We start from the raw sequence: 22,528 nt of genomic DNA on the forward strand, positions 1-22,528 counted from the left end.
AGAAATTGAAAAAAATAAAGTAACAATATTGTTAAAAATAAACTTAAATACTTATTATTGAATTATGACATCATGTGTTTTTTTGAAAAGTTGGATCATTGACCCACCATCTAGATAAGAAATAGCATTGCTTCGGATTAGTTTTAAATTAGGGAAAATTATAATCGCTTTACATTTGGTTACAAGTTGGTACATAAACCAACAAAACTCTAACAAATGGCTTTACATTTCAAGTTATAAAAACCCTCACCATGTCATCGGAGGGTTATGTGGTGGCTATTGCCAACATGGGACTCTTAATCCATATTGGACACAATAAAAAAACTTATACTGAAATTGCCCTTTAATGTTGGGTGATTGGAAAATAAAAAAGCGGTTTTTAGTTTCTCTCTCTCAATCTCCCTCACACTCTTTCACTCACAGTCATTTTTATCTGCTCAACGACTATGTAATTTGAAAATAAATAAAAATGGTTTTTGGTTTTTGTATTTACATTCTTTATATCAATTTCTCTCATTCTCTCTCACTACCTATTGTTCTCCTTCAATTTCTCTCATTCTCTTTCTCGGTTGATTTCTCCTTCTCCCTTAATTTCTATCGTTCTCCCTCAATTTCTTTCCCTTTCTCTCTCATTTTTTTATTTTTTTATTTTCTTATACACTTATATGGTATTAATCAGATCATATAAAAGAACATGAGACCAACTTGATATGGTTCAAAAATTATTACACCAAATTGATAAAATTCATAAGAAACTCTTGGCTATGAAATTTACACCAATTGGAGAATAATAGAGATTGAGGGAGAAAGAGATTTTGACTGAGAGGGAGAGAGTGGGAGAGATAGAGGAAGCGGGAGATTGAGAGATGACTGTGAGAGAGAGAGAGAAGGGAGGGAGATTGAGATATAGAGGGAGTGGGAGAAAAACTGAAAACCTATTTTCGATATAGGTTTTCTTTTGTGTCCAACATGGAATAAGAGTCCCATGTTGGCAACAGCCACATAAGCCTCTAATGACATGGCGAGGGTTTTTATAATTTGAAATGTAGAACTGATTTTTAGAGTTTGGTTGATTTTTGGACCAACTTGCAACCTAATTTTAAATGTACAACCGACTTTGACTATAATTTTTCCTTTAAATTATATATTTCATTTACATTATATAAGATATTTTTTACTTATCACACTTAATTTTTTGTTTGTCTATGGTATCATTTTACTCAAACCACTAACCCACCATCTAAAAATAAAAATTGTTTGATTTCTAGGTCGGCATTAAATTTTGCATTACATTTTCATCATTGATAAAATCATTTCTTATGTATAAAACTTATTTTTGTTCAATATAATGAATGTGCAATATTAGAGATGTACACAATATTTTATTTTTTATAAATATATAACATTAGATATGTACCCAAAATTTTCTCTTATCTTTTTTTTTTATTTTTGTGATTCTTTGTATTTTCTATTTTATTATTTGACTATAAAATCATTTAATTTCTAGGTAGATTTTGAAATTGGCTTTCCATTTTCATCATTAATAAAAATACTTCTTACATTTCATAGTTATTTTTTTATTATTTAATTATGACATTATTTATTAATCTATTTGACCCCAAATGGTCAAATTGCTTGCCCACCATTGGGAGGGAAGAAAATGGTTTTGTTTTCAAATTATTTTTCAAAATATTTATTTTTATACTATTAAAATTAATATTTTGTATTTAAATTTTACATTCCATTTTCATCATTAACAAAAGCATTTCTTATTTAACATACTTATTATTGTTTTATATATATGTTAAATATGTTCCCAATTTTTTTAATTTCTATTTTTTTAATTTCTATTTTTTTCATTTTATCTATTTTTTAATTTTATTATTTAATCGTGGCAACATGGATTAACCCATTTGACCCAAAATGATTTAATTTCTTACCACCACTTAGATGAAAACACTATTTTTGATTGATAGATTTTAAAGGTATAAGCTTTTATGTTATTGAAATTATTAATTTATTAAGTATAAATTTAATTAATAAAACTTAATAATGAGAAGAAATAAAAATGAGTTAAATATATGATTCAATGAACATGAATGCAAGTTAATAACTTAAATATTTGATTTAACGAGATAGGATTTAATGCATTGAATATCTTTAAATTACCTTTTTTCAACTTATTTAATATCAAGAACAAATTATCCTATTTGCCCTTATTTTTTTATTATTAAATTTAAATATAAAGAGATAAATATTATCCTTAAAAAATTCCAAAAATATTCTTGAGACCGTTCCTTTTTAAAATAATATAGATATAAATGATTATATAAATACCCCAACTAATAGTCTAATACTCTAAAATGAGAAGTCGCGCAGCCTCCAAAGACCATAGATGATAGATCCTGATCGTCCTGTTGGCCGCTGTTTCACTTTACCCCAAATTTCCCACAAGTCTCGAGGCTCCACTCCACCACAAATACAGTCAACTTAAAACTTTCTTTAGTCTTTTGTTCTTTACCCGGACCGGTCCCACTGGGAGATCAAAAATACTAACAGCCAGATAAGATCATATTTGTCAATTCCATCATGTCTTGTATAGAAAAAGGTTTCCCCACTTTATTAATGTAGACCACAACACCGGAAAAAAATAAAAAAAAAGTGATAGTTGCTTGTTGGGACCTATACCCCTAAATCCTAATGAAATGGAGCCCACAGTCAGAGCAGAGCCCAGGCCCAGGGCCTAGCCGCCCAGATAGAACGGACCAGATTCGTCAACTCAAAATGTCCAGGAAAAAAATCGACGTGTCCCGTTCATACAGATGATGAATAAGTCAGAAAACCATCATTGGTCAACTATGGCCGGTCATCGATCATCATCAATCAACATGTACACCGCTGATTTTGTTTAATGGGGTCTTCGAGCTGAATTGCTGTCACACATTTCTATTATAAATTTAAAGATGTATGACTACAATTCACCGTGGGTATAGAATGAATAGAAAAAGTGAGTAGAAAATCTGGGCTCGTAGGTGATTGATTAATTGTCTTAACTGAAATCTGAATTGTTTATTTGATTTATCTTCTACTTCGTTTGTTTGATCTCACAACTTACGTCAATTTAAAGTCATGCGTATGAGTTTTTTTTTTTTTTCTTTTTCTTATAATTAGTAGGGAGGCTAGGATTATGTTAAAATAATAGCTCTATATTATCTACATATATTTTATTTTTTTTAAATTAATAACTTTATAAATAAATGTCTTCAACAACTCTTGATGAGATTCATGGTTAAGTGAGTGTTTTCTTACAACTTGTTGCTTGCCAAAGTTAAAAAGACTCTTTTTACGTTTCAAAAATTAATGCAGATTTCATTAATACAATTTGATTTCTTTTAATAAAATTTAAAACAATGCTCCATTGGTTGATAATACCTCCCATTGAGAATATCTCTAGAATATATATAGAGAGAGAGGAAAATCTATAATGCCGGAAAGACATGGTATCCGAAGGGTTTTGACCAATCAAATTCCACCCATGAATTTTGATAAATAACACTTGATTGATTATCACTTTTATGATATCATTTGATTGGTTAAAAAATTTTAAGATATCATATCTTTTTTATATCATAGTCGAACCCATTATATATATATATATATATATATAATGGGTTTTCTTTAACAACACACATGCATTTCATATCAGAAGGTGATCCCAGTGTCTATCCCTTCAAAAAATAAGTGATGGTCTAATATCATAACAAAGTGATGATCTATCTGATCATTTATTTACTGTTTATGAGCCCAACCAATGCATTCATTGGTGACAGAATATGAAGGTGTTGCCACTGTATTTCTTTTAACTTGCCACATAAGCACTGTTTGGAAATGCTTCTATATACAAAAAAAAAAAAAAAAAACACAAATGCAACAAATCCCCTTGTCTCCATGTGATGGGTGATCGATCATGGAAATAATATTTGATGTTACCATAGTTGGGGGTAACAGGTTTCTACTAGGAATATTGTAGATACGTTCTTCTAGTGACGTCTTACTAGCTAATTGAGGCAAAAGTAAAACAACTCAACAACAAGGAGTAAAAAAAAAATATCCAAATACCATCTAAAGGTGTTTATGCTATCATCATGGTCATAACTCATAAGATAAATTTGCTCACACTTGAACTAATGCATATCATAGTTTTAAAGCTCAATGAGTCTAACCTAAAATTTGGTTCAGTTCACTTGATTCAATAGATCAACTCAATAGTTAAACTTATTTTGTTGATTTAGCAATTATTGTTGTTTCCAAAATCCAAAATCATATACATACACATCGGCAAATACACTTCACAAAGGGAATAGATGTGCAAATTGGTTAGCCTTCTCCGATCAGAGATTCCAATTTCTCAACTGCTTTCATGACCTACCATGGGAAGTTGTGTGATTATATGAGACTCCCTATGCTCCATACTGATTAATGTTGTTGTGTTTCTTCGTTTCTCGATTATTTATTTATTTATTTATTTTTGGTAATAATTTTGGGCACGGTTTAGTGGGAAAGGTTGTATGAACCTTGTTTGGATGTTATTTTTCTTTTGATGTTGGATGATTAATAAAATGCTTATTAAGGTAACCATCTTTCTATTTGGAGTAAACTTTATGAATTCAAATATGCTACTTACAGGAGGATGCGCATACCCTACCCACAACACATTTAGTTCCCCATGAAGTACCTTGTAGATGTGGTGTGGGTAGCAGACCCGGACTCACATTAAGATGGATCTACTTTGTCAAATTTGACTCTAATCTTAATTTAGTTCTCTCCAAACGCATATATATATATATATTTGTAAATGGATTGCTTGTCATTTCAATTAAATTGATTAATGCAAATTAATTGACCGACAACAAGAGCAGAGTGATTGAGTTGACACAAATTGGGTCATACCGAGTCATTGGTTTTCAAAACTGACCTACCACCAACAACCCCGCAATTTTGACCCGTCTACGGGGCGTAACATATGAAAATGCATTTATGTGTGTCTAAGTCGTTATTAGGGGCTTGTTACTTGTTAGTTGCTCCATTCCTCTTCCAACATAAGCCAAAACCTAACTTGTGATGATCAAAGTTATAACAGTTCGCTCAAAACAAAAAAAGAAAATATATATATATTAATGCGAAGAAACAAGAGCTAGGAAAGTAGGAAAGGTTCCAGCCAAAGAGGTGGATAAGTTATAAGAAGAGTTCACAGTCCATACATGATGGTGCTTTTTATAACTAAATTCCAAAACGTTTGGGATTTGTGACTTCACCAAAAGAAACTGCCCAAACTCCTAACTTATGAAAGTAGTATATTAATTACCCCATCTCATCTAATTTAAGTGCTCACACAAGATGAATGTGAAGAAAGAAAATCCAATGCCATTAGTCAGCCACGTTCCTTACATCTGTTGTATTGGCATTATATATACATAGCTCATTACCTACTTCGGCTCACTTTGAAAAGAATACAATGTAAAATACATACAAAATATAAGGTTCTGCACTCTACCTATTTGCATTTATATTCTTTCCAAATTCAGCCTTTTTCGCAAATGTTGCAAGATTTCTAACCAAAATTGTCACTCGCCTAGGCAACTAAGTCAACTATGCACTGCCATCTCTTCTTCTCTTCTTCACCAATTGCTTCTCAGTCTGTTTGTGCAGCCTGAAAAAAACGCTATTCCTGTGGATAGCAAATGCAGCAATAAATGGTGAGAGTTAAAAGCTCTAATTTTTAGCATCTTATTTAAATCATACAGTAGATACCTCTGTATCAAATTTGAATCTTATTTATTAACTCCTATTATAAACTTATGTTTGAAGATTTTAATTATTTAGTTCCAAGGATTAGAACCCAAATAGCTTACTTGACATATTTTAATTATTCAACTCTTAAATTTTAACCTTTTAAGTCACCTTTCTTTATATTCTCTCTCTCTCTCTAATCAGACCTGTCCATGGGCCAGGCTAGGCCGAGGTTTGCCTCTACTAGGCCTGAGCTCGAGCCCGGTCCTGTATAAAGCCTAAAGCCCATTTGAACAAATAGTTTATATTATATTAATTATAGGGTAAAATACAAAAACCTCTTTGAATTTTTTGACAATCATAAAAACCCTTCATCTAGTTTCATTTTAATAAATATCTCCCTTCAACTTTTGAAAAATTCAACAAAAACCTCCCTTCCATCATCTTCTCAGATGAAAAATGTTAAACTGATGTAGCAACTTCTTCTAAATACCCATTCTACCCTTTTAGGGACCTGATCGGCTGGACCCATCATTTCGTATTCAGGCTTTTCGAAAACAGGTCTCATTGACCCACGTAGGTCGTCTTCTTCACCCGAACTGTCAGACGGGTCATGTGCTAACCCGATTAGTTTTTTTAGTGTTTTTACTTTTTTTGTGTTAAATCTTCCTTTTTTCACAATAAAAAAGACGCTTGGCCTCCTACCTACTAAAAAGTCCACGACCTCTGAAATGTCTTTCTCTCTCTCCGTCTGTCTGCATATATAAAGGGTTGGAACCTTACTTCATCTTTGTCTTCCAAACCCATTTAATCTGTTTTCTCGGTCACCTTCTCTCTAGACTACTACAAGATGATGCATCCCCTTAAGCAAGAGCTTGGAATCAGTACTAATTCGTCTAACAATAATGTCCCTACGGTGAACCGCAGCTTGGACAATATCATGGAAATGCCACACTCTGAGCTGCCTGCTTTGTCCAATAACGTCAGCCCGTCTTTGGAGGATCAGATGCTTGAGCAGCTGCAGACAGCCATAGGCGGCCAATGCTCACTACTACGTGGGTCGTTGCGCCCTATCACACTCAAGGTAATCAGATGAAGCTTATGCTCTTCATGCTCTCAAGTTAAATATGGATCTTTGAATTTTAATTTCATCGTACATGCATCCGTTCTTTGCAGTTTGAAGATGTGAGTTACAGTATAAAGCTGAAGAAGTCCGGCGGATTTTGGTTTTCTGCACTGGAACCCAAGCCTGCTGAACGGACCATACTCAATGGCATTACTGGGGTTGTCTAACCGGGCGACCTCCTAGCAATGCTCGGCCCATCCAGCAGACGCTCTTGACGGCCTTGTCAGGCAGACTTCCGGGAAAGTTCTCCGACAACATCACCTACAATGGGCAGACCTTCTCCGGATCCATAAAGCTCAAGATCGGATTTGTGCCACAAGATGACGTACTGTATCCCCACCTCACCGTGCTAGAGACGCTAACCTACGCCGGGGAAGTTCTCTGACAGCATCACCTACAAGCGGGTCAGTATCGGGCAAGAGATGTTGATGAAACCGAGTCTGTTGTTGCAGGATGAACCCATGTCGGGGCTTAACTCCACCACCGCTTAGTGTATCGTGGCAACATTGCAAGGGCTCGCAAGAGGCGGAAGAACGGTGGTGACGACGGTAGGTGCCTGATATATAGTGGGAGGCTAGTACCGTTCTTCCGCAACAGGGGCTTGCAAGAGGCCTCTTGTATTTATCAAAACAGGCCTCCCCTGTTGCGCTTGTATTTATCAAAAGGTGCTTGATATATGACGATAGGTGCCCGATATACAACAGGAGGCCAGTACCATTCTTCCGTAACAGAAGCCTCCCCTGTTGCGCCTCTTGGACATTGCAGTGGCTCGCAAGTATCGGACTTTCGATAAGCTGGTGGTGTTATCGGATGGGTACCCGATATACAGCGGCAGCGCGTCTCAGGCACTCGAATATTTCAGTTCTATCGGTTACATGTCGGGGGTTATTCTCGTCAATCTAGCTGATTTTGTGCTAGATGTAGGTTTTCCATATGAGAAGGTGATCGAAGGGAGATTTTTGTTGAATTTTTTAAAAGTTTAGGAGAGGTATTTATTAAAATGAAAGTAGAGGATAGGATTTTATGATTGTCAAAAACTACAAGGGAGGTTTTTGTATTTTACCCTTAATTATATTATTAATAATATATTATATATTATATAACGTTCTATATATTATAATATATATCATACTTTTTCACTATTAATTTTGTTATTATATATATATAGGGTTTGAAAAAGCCAAAAAATTAGTTGGGCCTGATGTTTAGAACCTGAGCCCAAGTCCGTTAGGCTTAAAACTTTGTCCAAGCCCGATTTAGAATGGGCCAAGCTCAGCCTGCCTGTCAAACTACCCAGCCGATCAAGTGATCTAATCCCAATCTCATGGTGAAATGTGCAATATCGAATCATGTTGATAGAATGTTGGAACATGTTTTTGTTGGCAAGAGATCCAACTCTCTTCTTATGTATTTATAATTTGAGCCTCAAATTTAATGTTACTGATGTTTTTTTTTTTTTTAACATAAACCAAAGCATCAATTATATTAGAGGATGGATAGTGAGATACAATAAGATCGTGGATAAATCGTTGCTCAATAAACCACCTGAAAATGTTTTGTATGTGACAAACATGTGCATTTTTATGAGCTACTTCGTTGATACTTGTTGGCATTCTTTCTTTGGATGTTGATCATTCTACTATAACTAAAGAGTGTCCCAAAATATTTTGGAATTGTTTATCTGTCACTCCCTCTTATTACTAATAATTTAAAACCTCAGCTCAAAAGTAATACCATCTGATTTGAACATTATCTACAGAGCTTCTTTCTATTCTTAATAGTACTATTCACTCATGCAGTGGGGACAGGGTTTCTAGTTTCTACTGGTGGTGCTTCCAATTTGATCGTTGAGGTGTAAGTTGAATTAATTATAACCCAAACCCACCCATATAATTCATCAACCCACTTTACATCCATTTACATACATCCTGCATCCAAATGGGTTTGGGCCATATGGCCCAATTCACCTCCACTCTAACTCAATCCAGCAATCCAGCTTGCAGAGAGAGAGAGAGAGGAATGGAATTATGGAATTGAGCCCAATGGATAATTAGAACCTAATCCCCACCAAATCAAAACACCCATAACCGCTCACTGTGGGTTGGGTCAAAATTGCCGCCTCTTTACACATAACATGGAAGAATGTATGTATCAAGTATCAACCACCCTTATGACGCTACATCAACCCAACCAAAATCTCCCATATTCTAATAGAATCTTAGACTTCAACATTCAACCTCATTTATTCTAAAGTTTCGGAATCGGGAGTCAATTCATTACAGCCTTTTCCTGATCAGCATATGAAGAGATCATTCACTCAAACTCATCTTCTCACAGATGAAGTCTCCGAAGTCTCCATCTCGACTGGTGCTAATATTAACTGTAGCAGTCTAGCTGCAGAGACCTGGGATCTGTCTTTATCAGGGTTGGGAGCTTTTATGGTATGACGAATGGACTATTATTTGTCTAAAGAAAGAAAATAATAAGCCAAGGTATAAGTCCTAAAATTTTTGCCACATCATCACAATAAAGTTCTATTTTCAATATCATATATACCTCAAGTTTTAAAGTATCAACACGATATTCCCCATATCGAGCATATCATATTGTATTCAGCAAGGTGTTAATATACAATTTTTTTAAGGTTAATTCCCAATTTTTTTTTTTTACATTATATGTTAAAATGTGCTTAAACCTATCCCTCAACCCTACATAAATAAATAAAAATGCATGGTACAAAGCATCGATACGTCCCTTCTGCCTGCCGCATCAAAATGTATCAATACTTTGATCCTTGTCATACCCTTCTGACATCATAGAAACTGCCTTCTGAATATCGAAATGGTCCTCATGGGTATAGAGAACTTTGACTGTCCACTTGCAACAGCTTGTGGTGTGGATAGGCTCTCTTCATATAACATATTAGTTCATACAGCCATGCCTCCTGCACTGTTACTGTTACTGTTACTGTCTTACTGATGTATATAGTTGGATATGGACTAAAAGTGTCATGTATGTGAACAGCAGAGGCTGTACAGAACGTGACAGACAAACTTCTATTGAAAGAACCAACCTCGATCGGTCAAGTTTTCACGCAGTATTCATGGACTCATGGGAGTAGGATGGCATTGATAATAGTAATTCATCATACGTCCACCAATCTGGGATAGGAATTTCTTTTTAGCCACTTCATTTTGGGCTCAATTCGATCCAAATCTCCAATTATTTTTTAATTTCTTCATGTCGGCTGTTCTTCAGGATTGATGGGCCTACCCCAATTCAATTGAACGTTTCATTCTGGGTCCTGGATCGTCAGTTCGGACTGAGATTGAGAAAATAAAAAAAAAGGGAAAAGCAGGCCAGACTCTCATCTCAAGTTATATAAGGAATAACGCCCCAACTTTTTGAATCATTAATTTGCTCAAGTTGCAGCACAGTTTCCAATTTGAACAAAATATTGGAACAGTAGTATTAGGTTCAGTTTAAAAAAATACAAAATATAAATATGCACAACGCAAATGCATACAATAATACAAAATATAAAGTTTTGCACTATACGTACTTCTTCCAAATTGAGCCTAAATTCATAATAGATCTATTAAACAAGAGGGCAAATACAAATATGGTACAGTTCAAATACAAGGATTAAAATATAATTAAGTTGAACTGACAGCAAAATCTCGAGTCCATGCATGCAATTAGTAAAGCTTCTTCAAATTTGAGCAGCCCCATTATACTATATTGTTGGATTCAATATGTGTTGAAGAAGTGCAACAGATCCTGAACCTGAAACCCCTTAAACCCAAATAGCCACAAGTCCAAATATCTGACCAAGGCTAACTAACAGGTGACGGAGAGTTGGTCCACAGCAGCCCCAAAGTCGATCGCAAATTTTTACACTTTTAAGCTCCAGATGAAATGAAAAGGTAGAGTGCAAGTTCACCGTTTAAATTGGTAGACCGTGTTGGATTGAATCCTAAATCAGAGGTAACCAACATTACATACATGGGCTTCCCCATAGAGCGTGTCGAGATTACATATCCATAAAAATCACTCTATCTTTTAACATATCTGGAATACGAATTTGCATGGGCTTCCCCATAGAGCGTGGCTACAGTACATCTCAACCTTGTATGGGGGGAATATCTCCCCATGATAAACAAATACAGGAGATGTTTCTAATACACCGCAAGATATGCATGTGGGGTTTATGCGGGGCCTTCTCTATGAGGAGCCAATCTGAACTCTTACAATACTGTCAATGCTTCCTTAGACATATATAGTATATAGATAAAAATTTTTGTTTTCTAATTTAGATATTGATGCGGCACGATCCAGGCACTCCTATCTGGCTGCTTAGTGGCTCTTTATTGGCAACGAACAGCACATGAGAAGATGAAGAAGAAGGATTCCCGGGGATTTACTCGGCGGGAATACTCCGAAGCTTAAGTTAGAACGCTGGGAAGGAAGAAGAGAGTGTATAAAAGGCTAAGAGTGTGGATCACGCTAGATCACTATGTCTTGAAATTAGCTCGTGAGCAAGTAAGAGTGCAAGTTCAGATCTAATTCTGAGAGAGAGTCTGTATCTCCGCTTTAAGGGCTTTTATAGGGGCGTTCTTGTCAAATCAGGCGTAACCGCCACTAGGCTCCTGTCGCAGCTGTTACTTGCCAGGGCTTCGCAGGTGATCGTTACAACGTACGGTCTGCTCGACTGAGTGACACGTCTCCGAAGGGACAGGCACACCACCATCTGCCGAGAGACGTGGGGTAGACTGTCAATCGGGCAGGGACTACGCCGTCAGTCGAGAGACGTGGCACAGTCTGACGAGTACGGTGTTGTCAGATGGAAGCTTCTTGAGAACGTCGCATCATAGTCGCAAGTTACTTCGTAGCGGGCTATCCTTGCTGCGAGCTACTTTGTAGCAAGCTCTTAGGGGTACTTCGAGGTGACCCTCATCAAAGTTGGTCTTTGGGGCAGTTCTTCTGCCCAGGTGCTAAGTGAGCTGGTTTCCCTAGCTCGCGAGCTGAAATAATCTTAGAGTATTTCCTTCTCAGTAGCTCGAGGGATCTGGAATTCGCGTTGTAGTGAGCTCCCCCTATAGAGAGCTATGGCGTAGCGAGCTGTTCTATAGACTCGTTACTTGATCGCAGTCAAGCCAGGCCGCTAAGCTGTTGCTCGTGCTGAGTCAGATCCACGTGTCATCATTTCAGTAGGTCGGATCAAATCATCCTCCATCAAATATCATGGAGTCTTGTTCTATTTTCTTTGTATATATAGATAGATAGATGGAGATAAACATTAATATTTCATATATATATATATATAAGCAAGTAAGCAAGTGCATAGGCCATTCTTATAGCACAAAAATTGACAAATAGATTTTAGGCTATGACCACAGACCAGTAGGCTTACGATAGTCATTTAGACTTTTGGGTTTGGGCTCTGGCTTGAGATGCTGCATAACAATAATTTCAGGCTTAGCTATTTCTAGTGTTCAAAAATACTTGGGCTTGGGCCTAGAGAATGGGCCCACTGCCGACAGTCCAAACTGTCACCGGCACTCCCCATTATATCTTCTCTTTTATTAAAAAATAAATAAAGTGAAAAGAATCACATCAGATATGCTATGACCAATGGCAATGGCCAGGGGCATGTTCATTAAAATAGGATTTATGCTCTTAAGGCTTAGTTTGGAAGGAGCATAAATACATATGTGATATCTGTAGAGTGTAAAATCTTATATTTTATTTTATTTTGTATGTATTCTCATTGTATATATTTATATTTGTATTCTTTGGCACAGTTTAGGAGGAGTATAAATATAAATATATAGAGTGCAAAACCTTGTATTTTATATGTATTTATATTTTGTGTTCTTTTTCAAATTAAGCTTAAAAAACAATATGCATGGCCCGATTATATCAGCCCTTAGTGATAATGTAGCAGGAATTGAGATCTGTTCCTTACAGAATATGTCTCACATCGACCTTACAGTCAAATCCCACCTTAAATTGGGAATACTCCTTATAAATAATAAATACAAATATAGAAGATGTTCTTGATGTACAACTAAGATATGCTGTGAGGTCTGTGAGGAACAGATCCGGAGTCATGTAGCAGGGGACCTGTTACTGGGTCGGGCTTCGGTGTCGGCCAATGAACATTTTACACTACACTGTTTAGGGCTTGGGCTTCAGTTCGGACGATCGTCGTCAATGTTAATCGAACTTAATTTATTACATAAAAGTGCTTTAATAGTTTCTGCTCAACATAAATCAAATTCAAACCTAATATGGGGCTTTGGCATTCTTTTGGAGGATGACAATCTTTGTTCTTTGGGCCTAGTTAGCTAAACCAGCTAGTATATCCAAATCCAGCTAGTCAAATTGAAGCAAAGTTGGATACCTTGAGCCAGGTCCTCCTAAGCCAAATGAAAATGGAATCGTCCCATCAAATCAATTGAACTGGATGAGCAGGATTTGATAATTGATACAAACGAGTCAACACACTAGTCCTCGTAAAATATTCGGAAAAGTGGACTGTGATCAACAGGACCTATCAATAGAATCGATTGGTTGATCGTGATCAACATAACCCATCAATCGAGAATTGGTATCTGCTCCTCACAGAGCGCTCTTTACATCGATTTTACAGCCAAATTCTAGTGTATTGAAAACATCTCCCATGAATAATAATAATAAATTTATAAATCGAACTAGATCTGTATGATGCAGATTTTCATACCAACGGGATTACTTGAGATGGAAAGTTCTAACGCTTGCTGTAATCATGGAACAGGTGAAGAATCAAATTCAAAGAATTTCTGCAAACAAACTGTTGAATTTGGCGACGGGCTTAATTAATAAAAGTATACTTATCCCAAAAATTTATTAAGAAGAAAAAAGCGCGAACGATGTAATGACCCTCGGAATGTCGGGGACGTTCCAGGCATGCCATCATTGCTTCTCCTTCGCTTTTCTTTTCTTAAAAGCATCCTCCAAAGCCATCAAACCATCCCTCTCTCTCTCTCTCTCTCTCTCTACTCCTTCTCCCACCTGCCATGCCAACATCGCCGGGAGCTTTGCCAGCAAACCAGCCGGACTTCCGAGCTCCTCCACCCTCCCCAATCGGCAATGCGATTGCTCGTCGACCGGCAGTGGTAAACGAGGACGAGATCACCGAATTTCTCGAACACTCGCTTCGTGTTCCCGATCTCATCCTGCCCGAGCAGATCTTCCCTAGACAGATCCCAATCGGAGACCCGCCAGAAATCGACTTCGAGTCAATAAGCTTGCTAGACAAGAATTCCATTTCAAAGGTTCTAGAACCGGCCACTGTAGTCGGTTGCTTTCAGATCGTGAATCATGGAATATCGGCGGACTTGATCCGATCCGTTTCAGCCGCCGCTGACGGACTTTTCCGGATATCATCAGAGAACAAAGCGACTGTGTTGAGATCATCGGCAAAGTTGTACGGATTCGAGGAGTTTTCCGGCGGCGAGGAGAGTGATGCGGATACCAGTGAAGAGTTTGTTTGGTGTATGGACGACGGTTTGAATTCGGTAATGGAGCGCATCTGGCCAGATGGATATTCAAATTTCAGGTAAATTAATTTCTCTCCTTCCATGCATTTTCTAACATACGCCGGATGCAGCTTATGTGTCAACTGCTTTTGGCGGGTGCAACGTGAAAGGATATGATGGTCAATATAATTTTAGAAAATGATGTTTTTGTAATTACGAGCATTTTATTAAAATTTCAGTGCGAAAATGAAGAACCTCTCAAAGGAGGTGGAGAAGGTGGCAAACAAGGTTTTTCTACATATGCTCTCGGAAAGCACCCTCATTAGAAGAGCTGAAAAGGAAGAGGGACAAGAATTCTGCGACTCGATGACCTGTATCTACAAGCATCGCCGGAATATTCCGGCTGCCCGGTGTATCAGCTCTTTGAAATCCGATGTCATTCGAATGCTGATAAGAGGATCAGATTACTCTCATGCCCTGTGTGTGCATATATGCGAGGGCTCCTCAGAGTTTCATGTTTACTCAAAGAAAGGTTGGATGTCCTTCTCCCCAAATAAAGATGCAATTGTTGTTACAGTTGGAGATCGAATACAGGTAAACTTTAGCTATTTCTGATCTGGAACAAACCAACAACATTATCATCATCATGTGATGTGCCTGAAAAGAAATACTTTTTGTAGGGTCACCCTCCTAATTGGCTCAAAGAGAAGGGACCCATGCACTAACGATGATTTTTTCTTTTCTTCTCTGAACTTGATTACCCTGAGGAGATGATTATGAGATGTGGGTCCTTGAGCGTGCATTCATGGACCAGTACTAGCTTCTCATGGATCACTTGGTGGGCCATCACTTAGATGGGTAGTGAAGTGAGAATATAAGGCACCCATGTAAAAACTGTGGGAATTGTTCCTAATACACACAGATACAGATAGACAGAAGGGTATGCTAAGAGATGGCCCTCTAAATCAAGAACAAGCAAACAAAACAAATAGTTCCAACACTTAACATAAGCTTAGAAATTAATTTATACTTGGGTAGTCTCATTCTCACAAATTTCCTTCAAACTATGGAGGAATAATGCATGACTGATATAATTAAACAGTAGTTCATGGTATGCGATTGATTCCTTTTGTGTTTGATCTTTTTTTTTTTCAGGTATGGAGTGGTGGGCAATACAGGCATGTAGTTGGAAGACCAATTTTCAGAGTAGAAGATGATGAGGACCCTATATCAATGGCTTTTCTCTATTCACCACCAACCATTAGTCATCAAAGCCCCCACGGAAACAGAAACAGGACCATTTCACTTGGCCAACAAGCCATAACAGCTATACTCTTGATACTTGCTTACCACTTTTTACTCTATATTTATAATAAGTTTTGAGCTTCTCAAGATTTTCCTTGGTCCTGGTAAATTCTGTAGATGATAAGAAAAGAAAAACATATTGGACGATTCTAGTTCTAGTTGACCCGTCCTAATTTGAGAACATCACGTCACTTTTTCAAGGAGCTAGCAGTATCCTTCACAAAGCTGAAAAACTAAATAACTCCTTGGCGTTTTGGAGTCCTTGTTGTGTATTTCAAAGGGACCATTTTATTAATTTCTGTCATTTTAGTACTTTCTTTTTCTGAAGACTGGGCCAACTTGTGTGGTAGCTGGACTTGGTGATGCTTAGTGCAAAGTTTATGAAAATATTGGAGAATGTAGAGGTTGAGTGGACAGTTAAACTGCAGACATAAAGAGTGATTTGGTGCAGGCTGAAGGTTTCAAAAGCGAACGAGAAGGCCAAAAAGAACGTGACTGGAGTACGAAAAAGAAGAGTTGAAGATCTGATAGCTAAATGCAGCTAAGTCCAAATATATAGTTGCGGTAAGACTTAAATGGAGTTCAGTTCATCTATTCCTTCGTACCCAATTCCAGGTTCTGAGTCACAGTGTTATATTATTGATTAATTACCATGGTCGAGGTTGCAGGCGATCTTGCTTCCAACCGAACCAATTGCTTTCTCTCATGTTTTTGCCTCGAAAAATTCAATACCGACGGAAGTTTATATCCAAACACTACTGAGATGGTAAGAGAGTATTACAAGATGAAAAAGAAAGAAACAATATATGTTTTTTTTTTTTAATTTGAGGCTTTTTTTTTTCAATTTAAAGTATGATGAATTCTCTCGATCTCTATAATCTTAAGAGCTCACTTAGAGTTGATTGTGGCCATACAATGGTCAATGGATTTCTCCTTCCAGGTTTATATGGTGTAAAGCATAAAGAAACGTATGAGCAAGTTAACAATCAACATGGCCACACTTTCATCTTTGATTTATGATATGGAACAATATATTAATCGATCGATAGAAGCAATAGTGTAGCTTTGTTGGAGTTGGAAGAGCAAAATGTGTCTTGAAAGGAGAAATTTTGCAATTTTAAGTTCACTGTAATTGAATTCAAGATCATTGTAGATTTGGAGCTGTAGGAAAACGTAACCATGGATTTCAGGGTACATTCGTTGGCGAGAAGAATCCTAATCCTACTCTCACCGGTAAAATTAGATATACACTCTCATCTTTACTTTTTTTACATGTATCCATCCATAAGTAGTCCGATTACCAAATTACTCAATTTTAAAGACACAAATACCGTTGACATGAACACGTGTAAAGACACTGATTATGGTAGATCTCTAATCCTACATGGTTGTCTGATTAAGATCCTTCCTGTCTGGCAAACTCCCAGCAGGGGTACGTAGAAAAGAAACATCCATGACTAGCACTTTTCTTTTTTTATCTCTTTTATTCCCTTCATACCCGTAAACTAAGCAGGCAGACAACCAACCAACGTTTTTAAAATCGAACCGGTCAGGGGTCCGGTTTTCGGGTCAAATGGTCCTGACCGTTTGAGTCAAACAGACGGTTCATTCTGACAAAAAAAGATAAAAAACGGCCAAACCATTAGATGGTTCGACCAACCGGGTCAGCAATTTGCTGACTAAATCAATGATTTGTGATGAAATAACGGTTCTAGAGTAAAACGAAACCAGTCACCTGACGAATTCTCGGTTTTTCTGGTCCGACCATCCAATCCGATTTTGAAAACCATACAACCAACTGATTGTGAGTCAGTAGGTGGCTTCTTTCCTTCTCTGGCAAGCTTGTAGCCGAGACATGGACCAAATCCTGCTGCTACCGGGGTTTGGGGATTATGGTCCCGTGACTAAGCCCATGAAAGAGTATAAGAATGGAAACAGGTTTCAATTTCCATGATTCCATCTAAACAAAATATTTCGTTCATTAAACAATTTCATATTTTTCAACTTATTGATCCAAAGTATTTATGGATTGGATTGGACCTGGTCCATCCATAATGAATTTATATTGAAATGGGTTGGATTGAGCCAATATCTGGCTCATTGATAAAAAAAATAAGAATATAGGAATCAACAGACCAGATTTGGGTTCAAACTAATTTAAATTAAAACAAACTTAAACAGATTGAAAGGTTCAAACATTGAATTGGATCAATCCAAAATGATCTAAAGTATTCAATGGATTGGATTGGACATAGTCCAATTGTAAAGGACTTATGGACTCACATTGGACTGGATCGGATTAGACCAAATCCAGTCCAATTGTCACACCTACCTTCGCTCCCTCCAAACTTATGGAGTAGCCCATCCCCATAGGAAATATCCCAATCTACAGCTGGATGTGCTGTGAGGAGTAATTTCGGATTCACTTTTCTCTTCACAGATTTAGGTATTACTTTAAAACGTTACTATTGCTAAATTTATTAATTTAATAATCTATATTTCAACATTATTTTTCAACATTAATTTAATAATCTAAATTTGTTCGATATTTATCTCTTTCTAATTTGTCAAAAAATTGAAGAAACAAAATTATACTCTTTATTTATTTACTTTTTTCTTTCACACTCAAAACCCCTTTCTCTCATCTAAACTGTTATTGTCCGTCCTAACCATCTTCTTTGCCCTAAACAGTTTTTTAGGCTAAATTTTACCATCCCCCCCCCCCCGCTCTTTCTCTCCATTTTCATTTAATCTTGCTAGTATTCAAACACTCAATAGGCAATTGCTCTTATCCAATCCATCAATAAATATCTCTCTCTATTACACTTAAAAATCAGATGGTTATGAAGATTCATTTCTTCAAATCAATTTTTTCTAAAATTTAAATCATAGAATTTTGTATCTATTATGATTTTGTGCAAAAGTTGGGAGAAACTTTGGGGAAAGTAAGAGATTCTCAGAGAAAGGTCTATGTATCATTACGTATGTGTGTGTGAGAGAGAGAGAGACCTAAAAGGAAAAAAAGTGGAGAGGTGATAGAGGAGAGGTAGGTCAAAGATTTACAACCAATTCATTCGGTAATCAGTTTCACATTTGGTCACAAAATCTAATTTAATGGTCTGTTTGGTGGTCGAGAAATGATGAAAAATGGTAGGATGACACGGCATAATAGTTAACATTGCCATGTGTCATGTTCCTATGGCCCAATTAAAAACTCATATGTATTAAAGATATAACATACCTATAATAGTTAACATAACAATTGCATCAAATACAAATGTCATAAGTTGATTCACTAGGTTCATTACAACCAAATATTTGCAACCATAATGTAGACAAAGTATAATATCGACATAACTATCAAACCGACTATCAATACAAGAATTATTAGTGTTTGTGAACGAGGTCCTTTTGACGCCTTCACCTTCGTATCGGTATTCTCTACATAGATTCCAAAGGCGTTCCCAATTATCGGGTGTTAGGGTATTGGATACATATTGCGCTGGTGCTATATGAGCAAAAAATAACTCCGCTACTCTACCCACGTGAAATAGATTGCTAATCGAAGGCCTTTGAACACAACAAAGTATTTTAGCTATATTAGTATCTATAAAGACATACATATTTCGTCAAACCTATGACCAAACATCATACATTGACAAAGAAACACCACCATGGCAAATGATGAATAACAACCACGAATTGCAATGGATTAAATCCTATGCATCTTAAAACTGTAATTGAACTTGCAAATACATCATAATCAAGCTACAAGATGATTGGATTCACCAAACCAATGCTAATAAACATGTGATCAAGATCATAAATTGACAATCAAATACCACTAAGGCAAGTGATGAATAAGAAGTCGATTAAATCCAATGCATCTCTAACTTGTAAATATATCATATTTAAACTATAAGTCATTTGGTTTCACCAAACTAATGCTAATAAACCTGAGCAATATCATAAATTCACAATTAAACACCACCATGGCAAGATGTGAATAACAATCATGGAGTGCAGTCCAATGCATCTCTAACCTGTAACTAAACCTGTAAAAATATCATATTCAAGCTATAAAATATTTGGTTTCATCAAAACAATGCTAATAAACCTAAAAATAATATCATAAATTCACAACCAAACACCACCATGGCAAAAAGTGAATAACAAACACGAATAGATGAGAAAGATCATCTATTAAGTTGCAAAAAACTCCAAACAGTGATAAATCTCAAACCAATCACAATATTATGTGTCCATGTATATGTTTGTATCACCATCACTGTGTATTTGTTTATATACTATATCAAAACAAACATCCAATGCATCCCAAGAGGACGAGAACAAAATGATGCAATGGATATCTAATCAGTTCATGCGTCTATCAAAGTCTAACTAGAAAGTTAAGTCCAATGTAGTATTCAGATGCAAGTTTCATATTCAGCTATGCTTTCTTCAATTTAAGCTTGAGGGCATAAAACGCTATTGCCCTATTCTCTGACTGAGACAAAAAATCTATGGCCTTGAAGAGGAATTCCGGATTGTCATCCCCGAGGTTGTATACACCCTAAAATATTTTGTATACATATTCACTAGAAACGATGCTAGCATATGACTTCCTTTTCTCCAATGAGCTCCTTCCTTAGGCAGAGCAACCCTCTTCTAATGGCCTAACTTGTAGGGTAGAGTCACCAGCATTTTCTCCGTCATCCAACTCCTCGTACACATGCATTGTTTATGTTATTGGGAGTCATTGATGTTGTTGCCTCCCATCTAAGTGCCTCTATCAATAAAAGCTCTGGCCCTGTATCGAAAAAACAATTTTAAGAGAATTGTCAGAATACGCTTTGGACATGTATGAATACGGACGAAAAATTAAGATACACATAAATATGGTAGAAAATTCAAATGAATCCTAAAAAATATATTACTAACCATATTTACATGTTTTATATAATTATAAATAAGTCATTTAAATGTAAAAAAATATAATTTAATGGTTCAAATCTAATATGACATATTGGGACACAATTAGTAACCATTTAAAAATGATAGAATAACTAAAATGTAAAATAAACAAAAATGTGAATGTCAATTTTTGACAACCAAAATAATTAATCTTAATATTTATTAGTATATAAATTTTAATAATTAATTCTAGCATTTATTAATAAACACTTGTCATTCATTAAGAAAAATGAATTTATTTAAAATAAAAAATACATATAGCCATAGCAAACAAATATGTGTGGCTCATTGGCAAACTTGTCTTTTGTTAAACTCAAGTGACTAAAGTTTAAATCTTGATATTGCTAAAATTTGAAGTTTTTACACTAACAAAACGAATTTAATGAGAGGGAATCATTAATTAAAGGAATTAATGAGAGAATTTGAATAAGGCACTAAAATTCAAATTTAAATTTAAATTTGTCTTGGCATAAATGACTAATTAATAAAAGAGAAATTAGACTTAAATAAACGACATAAATGAGAGATTCGGTATTAAATATGGATTAACGAAATTAATTATATGTATCAAACTATATTAGACTATTTCGAGCATAAGCCAATACAAATCCAAACGATAATTATTGATTACTTTCCTTCAAAATTGCTTTGCCTCAAGGTGTGCCTATTCACTTTTTAATGAATCATTCCATAAATATCATAACATAATCAAATATGTCAAACTATGCTACACTTAAAAAATATACACTAGTTGAACCTTACCTGGATATATTCTATCCATACTTTAGGCTATGCATCTATAGCTTTGTAAGGTCATTCCAAGAGAAACCAAACGAGTTAAGGATGTTTGAAATGGTGTTGAAATTTTTCTTAATTGTTTTCAAACGGTTTCTAATGTTGTTATAAGTGCAGTCCACCCCAAATATCACAGACCAAGATTGGAAAGTGTTTCTTAAGGACACCAAATATACGTTCAACTGCATTCCTAAGTGATGTGTGACAAAAGTTGAACAATTCTCTTGGGTTCTCAAGTTGGTGTGCACCCCATTCCTTAAAATGGTATATTGTGTTGTGATACGGTGTTAAAAATTCTATTGGAACACAATGCAAGTTGAATGAACATGCAGCAAGAATAGTGTCGGATACGTCTTACAACCACAAAATCTAGCTACATCTGGAACAGAAACCTTCACAAGTATGTGTACCATCAATTTCCCCAACAAAATCATGTCATGCAATTCATTTAGATAGTGTATTTTAATTTTTAATGCCTAAAATGTTGTATAAACTTTATATGCATATAAAATTTTGACATGTCCATTACCTTGAAGTATCGTCAAATGTCAGATTGATTTTTAATATCTGACAGTGGTTCTGCCCCGTTTGGTTGGATTAAATATCTATCCTTTAAGCTTAGAACTGCATCTAATACCAAGTTAAAATGACGATTTATCATCTCTCTAGATCTACTGAAATGGAATCTCATCATTTTATCCCTAACATTGTGTGCTAAAATGTGTAAGAATCTAGCAACTTGTTCTTCAACAATACTCCAAAGTGTGTCATTCAGTCAACCGGTTTCACATAAAATTTTGCAAAGCCTATAGAATGCCTCCTTCCCCATCCTCAAATGGTTGTAACAATCAATTGGTCTCCCCTTATATAGTCAATCCAACAAATCCTACCTCTCCAAGTCTCTATTGATAGAAGGTTCCCTATCCACATAGTCCATCCATTCTTGCAAGATGGCTGGGGTCAATGCAGTTGCATGGGTCGCAGCCCCAACCACTACAATTAGAAGTTCTGTGTC

At 36.0% G+C, this 22,528-nt stretch overlaps 1 protein-coding gene and 1 pseudogene across 3 annotated transcripts; both read left to right on the forward strand.

Moving 5' to 3' along the window:
• The first annotated feature begins 6,378 nt into the window (after positions 1-6,378).
• On the forward strand, positions 6,379-8,345 carry LOC109115208 (ABC transporter G family member 21-like; annotated as a pseudogene). The gene is made up of 2 exons (XR_016077966.1): positions 6,379-6,874; positions 6,967-8,345. The product of XR_016077966.1 is annotated as an ABC transporter G family member 21-like (transcript).
• A 5,329-nt stretch (positions 8,346-13,674) lies between these two features.
• DTA4 (downstream target of AGL15-4) lies at positions 13,675-16,667 on the forward strand. 2 transcript variants are annotated; one of them, XR_736413.3, is made up of 4 exons: positions 13,675-14,519; positions 14,679-15,033; positions 15,595-16,308; positions 16,413-16,667. XR_736413.3 is itself a non-coding variant. In XM_010268863.3 (3 exons), the coding sequence occupies exons 1-3, from the start codon at positions 13,978-13,980 to the stop codon at positions 15,820-15,822; spliced, it is 1,125 nt and encodes a 374-aa protein (XP_010267165.1). In that variant the 5' UTR covers positions 13,675-13,977; the 3' UTR covers positions 15,823-16,667. The 2 variants fall into 2 exon arrangements, 1 of the variants encoding a protein (XP_010267165.1); XM_010268863.3 differs by having other exon boundaries at positions 15,595-16,667.
• Positions 16,668-22,528: the final 5,861 nt, after the last annotated feature.

The sequence above is a fragment of the Nelumbo nucifera genome, chromosome 6 (assembly GCF_055504915.1).
Source record: "Nelumbo nucifera cultivar China Antique chromosome 6, China Antique-T2T, whole genome shotgun sequence".
Taxonomy (NCBI): domain Eukaryota; kingdom Viridiplantae; phylum Streptophyta; class Magnoliopsida; order Proteales; family Nelumbonaceae; genus Nelumbo; species Nelumbo nucifera.

Excerpts from the sequence above, each read along its gene's own strand:
- DTA4 (XM_010268863.3), top strand. The coding sequence starts at position 13,978 with ATGCCAACATCGCCGGGAGCTTTGCCAGCAAACCAGCCGGACTTCCGA. Across the intron at positions 14,520-14,678 it reads GATGGATATTCAAATTTCAG|TGCGAAAATGAAGAACCTCT; the intron begins GTAAATTAATTT and ends TTAAAATTTCAG. Across the intron at positions 15,034-15,594 it reads CAGTTGGAGATCGAATACAG|GTATGGAGTGGTGGGCAATA; the intron begins GTAAACTTTAGC and ends TTTTTTTTTCAG.